This window comes from Eutrigla gurnardus (genome assembly GCF_963514095.1).
Source record: "Eutrigla gurnardus genome assembly, chromosome: 9".
In the NCBI taxonomy this organism is placed as follows: Eukaryota; Metazoa; Chordata; class Actinopteri; order Perciformes; family Triglidae; genus Eutrigla; species Eutrigla gurnardus.
In genome coordinates, this window is record NC_139923.1 from 5,514,266 (window position 1) to 5,525,308 (window position 11,043).

The 11,043-nt window shown below is 41.8% G+C and overlaps 1 protein-coding gene across 1 annotated transcript; it reads right to left on the reverse strand.

The window, feature by feature from the left end:
- Window positions 1–2,590: 2,590 nt before the first annotated feature.
- On the reverse strand, window positions 2,591–9,611 carry sh3gl3b (SH3-domain GRB2-like 3b). Its single transcript, XM_084017612.1, has 10 exons — window positions 9,463–9,611; window positions 8,635–8,703; window positions 8,488–8,560; window positions 7,065–7,208; window positions 6,257–6,390; window positions 5,443–5,601; window positions 5,265–5,368; window positions 4,400–4,524; window positions 4,250–4,303; window positions 2,591–2,963 (listed from the first exon to the last, which is right to left on the reverse strand). The coding sequence occupies exons 1-10, from the start codon at window positions 9,505–9,507 to the stop codon at window positions 2,752–2,754; spliced, it is 1,119 nt and encodes a 372-aa protein (XP_083873738.1). The 5' UTR covers window positions 9,508–9,611; the 3' UTR covers window positions 2,591–2,751.
- Between the last annotated feature and the right edge of the window lie 1,432 nt (window positions 9,612–11,043).

Below are 11,043 nucleotides of genomic sequence, written 5' to 3' on the forward strand. Positions count from 1 at the left end.
AGATTAATGTTTTGGAAAATTAGCACGCATTGAATTAACAAACTGTCAGCTGGGATCGGCTCCAGCCCCCCGCGACACTGAATACAGGATAAGCGGTCGACGATGAATGAATGAATGAACAAATGGAGAAGCACCCACCTGTCCTGAAAGACCAGAGCAGGAGGCACCAGCTAAGCTTGACAACATCAAGTGGTGAAGGCCAGCGAGACGACAGCATGGTGGAAACTGGACATCTGCGAGATGTTGGAGAGGTCACGACGAGCGTCGAGACAAGGCTTAACCTGCTTGGAGAGTCTCTATCAGGGATGTAATGCCAGGTTCGACTTTGAAATCCACTGCACCAAGGCAAAAAGGGAGACTGGGGAGAGAGATAGAGCTGCTGGTGCATCAGTGTCATCAACCCAGAAAGAACTGGAGAAAGGCGTCGCCGAGGGAGAGAAAGGGCCTCAAAGTACCGTGGGAGGACATCAAACAGAGTCAGCCTCTGCAGGGCTGAGCGCATTCGGACACGCAGGAAGAGGAAGGAGAAAGAACGAGCCAGTTTCTTCAATAACCCCGTCAAATACGCCAGGCAGCTGCTGGAGGAAGCAAAGACTGGGAGGTCAGAGATCACCAGAGAGGAACTGGAGGCCCGCATCAAGAAGCAGTCCGGCAACCCAGCAAGGAATGAGCTGAGGGTACATGCCCCATCCAGCCCCACAAGATTCCCGTTCAACACCCTCCTCCCCGAGCTCAGGGGAGTCACAGAGGTTGTGAGAAAGGCGAGCAGCAGCAGCAGCAGCTCCAGGCCCCAATGTTATATCCTAAAAGCTCTACATGGCTCTATGACGTCTGATGCAAGCTGTCTGGTAAAAACAATGCAACCCAGTGGAGTGGTGGAGAGATGTGAGGGAAATGACGACAGGAGATCCATGTATTCAGGAGTGTCGCCTTGCTCAGTGTGGAAGGACGAATGACCAGCGACCTGAAAGAGAATGGACACCAGCTGCTAGAAGGCAGGGATCTATCCCAGGAAGTGCAGAGCACTCATCAGTGATCTGGGAGCAGATACAACGAGCCGAGCGTGACAAAGGTGACCTGCATGTCGTCTGGCTGGACCTTCCGAGCACAAATGGATCTGTGCCACACCAAAGCCAAAAGGAGAGAGGGGAAGAATTGTAACGAGATCACTGAGGTAACAAGGGGTTGAACATGAACAATTGAAGATCAAGGCCAAGGACATCGGGGTGGATGGACAAGGTGGGAAGGCATCGTAGACCTATGGGAGATCCCTCAGTCAAGGTTGGTCAAGGTGCTGCAGAGATGCAGACAAGAGATGACCAGAGGTGCTCCACCACCTGCAGACGCATCCAGTTCATCAAAGAAGGCGGGGTTATAACAAACACGACCCTAAAAGCTCCACCAAGGACTGCTCTCTCCTCCAGAGACTGCAGTCTGAGAGCCGACCTCAGCAGGAAGCTTCAGTTCCCCAGAGAGATCACCAGCACAAGCCTCCACTATAGTGATAGAGACGTCGGTCCCAAAAGGGCCGAAACGTTGAAGTGGAATCGACTAACAGCAAACCAAACTGGATGAGACGCATTGGGTTTGATGCCAAAGCAAAGTTCCATCTACCTGCATAAGTAATGTCAGAAAAACTGAATGTCATTGATTGACTGGGGGAGCTTCATGGTGATGATTAGTTCAACGGTTTACCCTGTTCTCCTGTTGTGTCTCCATGTGGAGGTTAAATGTGCATCATTTCAGTTCATAAATGCATAAATGAAAGTACAGCAGCTGAATTCACAGGTGGAAAACCTTCTCACGTATCAGGTCAAAGGCAAAATATCAACTGGACTCTTTTTTTGTTTGTGCATTTGTTCTTTTGAACGGTTAAACATGAAGCCTGAGTCATACAATGTCAGATAAAGTGCAGATACGTAACAATCCGTTTTCTTGAAACACAAAGAGAAATGCATTATTGCATTTCTCTTAGATAGACAGAAATCTAAGCAGTTTCAGTTTCTTTCCACTATGATTACATTTATGTTAAAGTTTGTATGAAAGCTTATTTCTTCAATGTCTTATTGGATTTTAGTGCAGCTACATTAAACTACCTTATCTACCTGCCCTTATATTTATGTTGTAGATTATAGTGGATGGACCCACTGTAGAGAGCCTATTGACCCCGCATCCAAAATCCCCCATCCGACTTTATTAGGAAAAAATACATATGATAGTACTTAACGATTAAAGACAAATCATTTTTGATCCCATTTGAATTGTACCATGAATTACAGATCTACACAAGTCTCTTTTTGTAGTGTAATTCATGGTCATGGTCAAACAGGATCAAATCTGTCTCTCACAGTTGACTACTGAACATGTTTTTACTGAAATAAGGTCCCATGGGGGGGACACCGGCAAGTGGGGGTGTAGCTTCTCTTTACAGAAGCAGTCTGCAGTCTAACTTACTCATAAATACAGATAGCGTCCAAAGTGAAGAAATACAAATGTGCCATCGTGTGAAGTTAAAAGCCTTAAAGGGAAACACGCTTCAGTCTAAAAATGTCTGTCCTGGTGTCTTGATATATCTTTAAGTAGGCTATAACATGAGATCTGACACTTAAGTGCTCTACATAAAAACTATGGCCTTCCTTCCCAGTAAAACTTGTGAAAAAAGTGCAAATAAGAAGCTGAAAAGTTGCATATCATCGAAAGAAGCACACTCGACACGTACAATCTGATTCCTGCATCGGTGTGGATATGTTGTCATGGTAACGGCAGAGGCACCAGCACGTCCACGTAGCTGACGGGAAACAGGCCCGATTGGCTGCCGAGTGAGCCCTCGTACCAGTTGCTGTCGATCTGACTGGTGAGGATGATGACGTCACCTTCCCCGAAGCTCAGCTCGCCGTTGTGGCTTGAGTGGAAGGAGTACATGGCCCTGCAGCAGGGCTGATCCAGGACCAGCATACTGTCAGCTGGCCGTTGGACAAGCAGAGAGAGAGACTATTTACTGGTAGCAGGTTTAAACAGCAGTGGAATGAGTACAATGAGGTACTTGTACTTTATTTGAGTGTCTCCATGTATTCTACTTTCTATTCCCCTACAGCTCAGACATTAATATCATACTTTTTAATGCTATTGCAATTTAATTTTTAATTTTGCTATTGGGTTGATCTGGAGTCAGGTGACGTATCTGGAGGCAGCTTTGGTCACCAACCATTACCAGTCTGTCATCTCTGCACACTGAGAGAGGAGTACTAATAACGAGTAGCCTTTCAATTAGCCTGTGAAATACTCATCGCTAGCATACACTGTGGTATACATAATTAATACCACAGTATGTCTACACTTTTATTTTTTTCATTTTATTTTATTTTTTTATTTGCACTAAACAACAAATATAATTAACATCTCAAATAAGCAGATTGTGCAGGTGAGATCAGAAAACCCGGTGGGGTTTATAAAATGAATCTCACCTTCTTAAAAATAATAATCCATGTCAACTCATAAATAATAATGATAGAAATAATAACCATAATAACAACAATAATAATAATAATAATAATAATAATAATAATAATAAAAATAATGATAAAACAATAACAATGATAATGAATCCACAAAATAACCAGTAGCCCTAAAGTAATTTAGAGCATAAAATCAATATACAAATAAGATAAAATAAAAAAAATGTGTGTGTGTGTGTATGAAAACATGTAAATTTAAGCATAAGTACAGTAAATCAAGTCAGGTTCATCAAGAATGACCTAAGCTTATGTTTGAATTGATTTATAGAGGTAGACTGGGTTGAAATATGAATATATCTGTTCCATAGTTCTGCCCCTCTGTATCTTATAGAAAATCGACAGAGTTCAGTACGGAACTTGGGGAGGTGTAACCAATTAGCCTGTCTTGTATTGAGTTTGTTAATACACTGTGGTATTAATACTTTTGCTGGAGTAATAGAAGTGAATACTTCTTCCACCATTAATTAAATGTGTTATAATGAATGTGACTTGTGTCTAGTTGGATGCCAAACGAGCAATTCATTTTGTATAAATCAGAATTTAATTCAATATCATCTACTGCGGTTTCCATAGAAAAGCCCTGAAGTTAACCAGATGTACATTTAACAAACCAGTTAGTCTTCATCCTTGAAGTCTCTGCTCTCATGAAACCGAAACATTACGTTTGAATTATAAAACATAAATCTTTCAAGCTGTGTGTCGAGGTTTGTTCATGGCTGTCGGTATTTTCTTACCGTAACAGGCGATGGGACTGCCGGGTCGAGACGGTAACACCGTGATCTGCTCTCCTGTTGCAGAGACAGAAACATATGTTCAGAATCTAGAATGAGACGTTTTATTCCAGAGAAATGTGAAAGTGGAATATCATTTTAAATATGACTGACCTGAGGAAGCGACAGGTGTGACAGACGGCTGGTGGTAAAATCCCATGGGGCCGCTGCGTTCACTTCTGATTCGGATCTTTTGGGGTCTGAACCGGCGCTCTGGTTTGTTACTGGCAGCAGTCAGACTGTTTACAACACATACAGAACATTTATGTATCTATGAGTGTCTGCAGGCATGTTAACAGCTCTGTGAGGGTTTACAGTTTTCTGTCTCCATGCAGCTGATTTAAAGCAGGTTTTTGTACTCATTCATTCATGGTCCCTGAGGATAAACCCATCTGACATTTTGATTGCCAACATCAGCCCAAATCAACCTGTTTATTAAACCTCACTGCTATCATCAGTTTATATTTATGACTCTTAACATGAACTATTTACACTTCTGGAATTGTGCCTATATTTATTTTTAACATATTTAGTTTATTTACATTAATTCCCACTTTGAACGGCAACTGCTACATAATAACTTTCAATAAATAAAGATTTCTCTTTTTTGGTATTTAGTATGTTATTGTTTTTGTTATAAAAATAAAACAAATTACTCCTATAATAATAATAATAATAATAATATGTGCAAAACAATAAAACACAATAAAACTAAAAACAACACATGCCACATGGTTGTGTATCATGGGACATTCCCAGAGTAGGTGAATCAAGTTTTATCTTTTCTTAGACCTTAAAATCTAATCGGAAGATAACAGTGAATTTTACTGAATAAATTCATGCTCCCCAGAGGATCTCTCTTGATTGTAGTTGGTTATTACATAAACTCTCCCAGCACCAGACCTTTAGGGTAGTTTACAAACTTTGTACACATGCTAAAGTTATCCTTGTGGGTATGGTAGACCCAGGATAGGCTCACCTGGCCTGCAGGTTTCCATGGAGACCCAGCAGGATGCGGTGGGAGTCACGGTGAAAGTCCAGGAGAGCAGCGACCAGAGCAGACAGACGACTGAGCTGATCGAGCTGCAGGAGGAAATGTCTCTGTCTAAGTAATGGATCTGAGTACTTCCTCCACAGTTAATCATTATCAGACTCACGTCGCTCTGCAGCAGGAAGAACATGCTCCTCTCTGCCAGCTCTTTGGATGTGATGAACTTGTCCCAGGCCTGCTGGATCTCCTCAGCTGGGACTTTCCCTCTTCGTCTCCTCTTGTAGTCAAAGTCCAGCCGACGGCCATTCAGCTTTTTCAGCTGGTACTGAGGAACCAATCAAACAAAGATCAGAAACATGGGCATGGTTACTGAATATTTATTACAAAAATATTCATGCAGACTTATATTATCTGATGTTATATTCTGCATACAATGATTCTGAATTCAAAAAATTCTACTTTTGCCAGTTTTTCTCCATCCATCCATCGTCTACAACTTATCCTGTATTCGGGGTCACGGGGGGCTGGAGCCGATCCCAGCTATCATTGGGCGAAGGCAGGGTACACCCTGGACAGGTCGCCAGTCCATCGCAGGGCCGACATGTAGAGACAAACAACCATTCACACTCACATTCACACCTACGGGCAATTTAGAGTCACCAATGAACCTATCCCCATCCTGCATGTCTTTGGACTGTGGGAGGAAGCCGGAGAACCCGGAGAGAACCCACGCTTACACGGGGAGAACATGCAAACTCCACACAGAAGGGACCCGGGGCCGACCCGGGAATCGAACCCAGGATCCTCTCGCTGTGAGGAGACAGTGCTACCCACTACACCACCGTGCAGCCCGCCAGTTTTTCTAAAATGTCTTATTGATTTTAAGAATAGTTTTGAAACAAACAACAACGGTGAAACCTTCAATCTCAGGAAAGCAAAGGAACATCACTTTTGTCCTGATGAACGTGACCTCCTCTCACCCTGATCTCCCTCAGCTCAGTGTTATGGAGCTCCTGCAGAGGGTCGATGAAGGTGCGTTTGACGTTGACATCCAGAGCGTCCCTGGCCTGAGCAACCTGCTGCAGAGCTTCACCCACACCAGTCAGAGCACCGCCTGAACAGGAGGAGAACCAACCAGATGATGAATGGGAGGACCAATCCGAGGATGAACCAGAGGATGAACCAGAGATCAAACCATATGCTGAACCAGATATTGAAATAGAGGATGATTTAGAAAACCAAACCAGTGAATGAATCAGAGATCCAACCAGATGATGAACCAGAGGATCAACCCGAGGATCAACCAAATGATGAAACAGACTACCATCCAATGGATGAACCAGAGGATAAACCAGAGAATGAACCAGAGGACCAACCAGCTGCCATCCTAACTCCCCACCACCAGCCCTAGTGATACAACAAAAGTTGCTTTCTGGTGATTTATTGTCTAAATATATTGTCCAAAATAGATCTTAATGTTTAACCAGGATAATTTTTTTATTTACGTTCCTTATTTTATTCATCTTTGAAAACAGGTGCAAACAAAAATTACCAGTTGAATTTGTTTGTTGTTGTCATATCACATACACAAGAGGCGGAAGCACACCAGCATTATGTAACATTACTTTGTACTTTGTTTTTCTCTCTCACCTGCCTCTTCTGGCTTCCGTAGGGGAGTGTTGCAGGAGTAGAGATTATGATTATTATTAGTCCTTCAAACTCTTCCCTTTCTCGTTGTTTGCTACATCACATATTTAATGTCATATCTTCCTGAAACTGACATCTTACCAAATTCAGAAGCAGCTCCGAGCTCCTGGCCATAGTGTGACATACAGTCTCCCAGAATGCCCTCTGTCTGCGGGTAACCCACCAACTTCCCCTGTCCTCGAATCCTGGACATTGTGTTGAGCATGCTCAGTTTGGCTCTGTCTGCTGTGAAGACACAAAGACACGTCATGTAGCAACACAAGATCAAACTGTAATAATAATAGTACCGCTGTGTTCTTGTTGTTGTTTATTTATTGTCTGTTATTTATTCATAATGATCATCATCACTTCTATAAACTCTGCTGTGCCTTCCATTTCCTTTTCTCCTGGACTTTTATTTACTTTAATAATTTGGGGGCAGCTTGTTATTAGACAATACAAATGGGCTCATATCTGCTACGTGCCATGCAAACCCTGTAAACAACTGTGAATATGTACTGTTTTTTTAACTGGGTTGGGTTGGAGTAATTCTAGTATGTGTTACCTGGGTTGGGTTAGATACTCTAGTATGTGTTACCTGGGTTGGGTTGGAGTAATTCTAGTATTTGTTACCTGGGTTGGGTTGGAGTAATTCTAGTATGTGTTACCTGGGTTGGGTTGGGGGAACTCTAGTATTTGTTACCTGGGTTGGAGGAACTCTAGTATTTGTTCCCTGGGTTGGAGGAACTCTAGTATTTGTTACCTGGGTTGGAGGAACTCTAGTATTTGTTCCCTGGGTTGGAGGAACTCTAGTATTTGTTCCCTGGGTTGGAGGAACTCTAGTATTTGTTCCCTGGGTTGGGTTGGAGGAACTCTAGTATTTGTTCCCTGGGTTGGGTTAGATACTATAGTATTTGTTACCTGGGTTGGGTTAGATACTATAGTATTTGTTACCTGGGTTGGAGGAACTCTAGTATTAGTTACCTGGGTTGGGTTGGAGGAACTCTAGTATGTGTTACCTGGGTTGGAGGAACTCTAGTATGTGTTACCTGGGTTGGGTTGGAGGAACTCTAGTATGTGTTACCTGGGTTGGGTTGGAGGAACTCTAGTATTTGTTACCTGGGTTGGGTTGGAGTAATTCTAGTATTTGTTACCTGGGTTGGGTTGGAGGAACTCTAGTATGCGTTACCTGGGTTGGGTTAGATACTCTAGTATGTGTTACCTGGGTTGGGTTAGATACTCTAGTATGTGTTACCTGGGTTGGGTTGGAGGAACTCTAGTATGTGTTACCTGGGTTGGGTTGGAGGAACTCTAGTATTTGTTACCTGGGTTGGGTTAGATACTCTAGTATGTGTTACCTGGGTTGGGTTAGATACTCTAGTATGTGTTACCTGGGTTGGGTTAGATACTCTAGTATGTGTTACCTGGGTTGGGTTAGATACTCTAGTATGTGTTACCTGGGTTGGGTTAGATACTCTAGTATGTGTTACCTGGGTTGGGTTGGAGGAACTCTAGTATTAGTTACCTGGGTTGGGTTGGAGGAACTCTGTGGTTCTGGACAGCAGCTCCTGCAGCAGAGAGTTGATGACCACAACAGTCTGACAGAAAAACAGAGAGTTTCAGATCATAGATGTCTGTGTTTGAGCAGTGAATCATTTTAGGCAGTTTTTACCTTCTCCATCTTCAGGAAGTCGTCGTCAATCTTTGTCCCTTCAACTCCCATCAGCCGCTCGTTCAGCAGCTAATGAGTAGTAGAAGTAATGTTAGCAGTAGTTGTATTAGTTATACTATCAAAGGCAGCTATTATAAGAGATAACCAAACAAAACATCTGAAGAGTTTATAAAATCTAAATATAATAGCAAGTAGTACTACAAGACTGTTACCACAGATCAAACAATACTACAATACTGTTACTACAACTCACACAGCAATATTACAATACTGCTATTATTTGTGATTTTCGGACTTCGAGGTCCGAAAATCCCTCTGGACAGTCCTAAGCTGTGGTGTTGGATTGCAGTAGTGTTGGAAGTACCGCCAGCAGTAGTAGTTGTAGTAGTGATTGTAAGGGAGTAACCAGTAGCAGTAGGAGTAGGAGTAGAAGTAGTAGTAGAGGAGTTTTTGTAGTAGTAGTAGCCTAGTAGTAGCCTATAGTGGTAGTAGTAGTAGTAGTAGTAGTAGCTAGTAGTGGTAGTAGTAGTAGTAGTAGTAGTAGTAGTAACGTATTATTATATCTCATATGCAAAAAACAACAGCAGGAGCCTATGAGGCTGATATTAAATAACAAGGTAATTTGTTTGTCATTTATCATTAAAGCCGTCAGGTCTGAGGATCGATACAGACCCGGATCGATACTGGTGTGTACCAGCAGGCCCTGTGTCGCAGTAAAACCACAGAGGACGACCTGAACGGAACATTTACCCAGGAATTAACCCTAGCCTACCCATCCGGTACAGTTATTAGACGGTCCGGTTAACTCGAGTCCGCCCGGTGTCTTACCTGACTGGCTTTGTGGAGCTGCTTCTTCATCCCAGAGACCGACATCTTCACCGGCGGACCGGACACAAACACCGGCCGTCCAGGGAGCAGCGGAGCTACCGCCGTTTACCGGCAGGCTCCATCCTGTCTGATGCGCCGTCCTCCCTGCATCGAGCCGCTCCGCCCTCCGGCTGCAACCAACGGGACCTGCCGTTCATCCGATTCATTATGAATCATTTATTATTGTGAACTATTTGCACTGGAAATTAAAAATCATATTTGTTACGTTGATTACCAGAGGATCATGTACTGATATCCATTGCAACCTGTATCTCTTTTCTTATAATCATTTATGTAGATTTATTCTATAATAATATTTTTTTTATATCATTCATTGGCATATTAGCCTTTATGATGAAATCGTTTATTATTATCATTATTATTATGATTATTATTATAATTATAATAATTATTATTATTATTATTATTATTATTATTATTATTATGATTATTATTATTATTATTATTATTATTATTATTATTATTATTATCATCATCATCATCATCAATAATAATAATAATCATGTTTTACTGTGGTTTCTTAAGACAACATGTTCTATTACAATATATTTTTTATGTATTTCAGTGATTGATGACTGTATACTGTGATTCTTTTTAACTACCTGGTTACAGCTTTCAGTCTGTATGATTTATTGTCATCAAATGTGTTTTCATATATAGATGCCTATGACTTGCAGATGATGTACACATCGACAGTATTTGAAACTAAAAGTATGAAGGAAAGGAGCATCAGGACAGAGCAGCTTTGAGAAGGTAACAACTTTGTCTCTGGATTCATCATTAAAATGTGTGTTGTGCAGCCAAATATTGTTTCTTTGTTTACTGTTTCTGGCACGTATTCACTTTTTGCCCCTTAATAATAATCTCTGTTGTCTATATTTTCCTTGTTCTTCGTACTCCGTACTGCAGCTGCTGCACAACAATGTCCTCCTGTTCCATAATGGGAGTTTGCTAAACAAGACAGGCTTATTTCTGTTACTTATTTTTTCTGTTGATCCAGTTTCATGAAGTAAATTAGTTCAAGCTCAGTTACTATAACTAATGCTGGGAAACTAACCTGGGCCACAGCAGGCTAACTGTCACACTATTTGGCAGTCAAAAAAATACAGTTGATAGAAAATCAACAAATTAAATGGAATAAAATGGTTGTGTGTCACTCCCTTGATTATGGCATTTCTATGAATATTTCTCTTGTTGTTGGATGTACAGTAAGTGCTTATGTAGCCTATATGCATAAGAACCAATCCCAACAATATTGTATTATTTTTAGTTGCCACTTTCTTTTCTTTTTGTTGCTGTTCAAATGTACCCCACCCAATAAAAAAGTTGAAGCCATTAATCAAACATAAATACGAAAACTGGCCCGAGCTCATCGACCTAGAAGGCTGCATCCCCAGATACCTGGAGTGACCCGCCGTGTTCCTCCTAAAGGAGCAGTTCAACCTTTAAAAGCAACTGCAGGATTAGAAAGCAGCAGGAACACAACGTGTTTGTGGGATTTGGAGCAATTGATATTTGAGA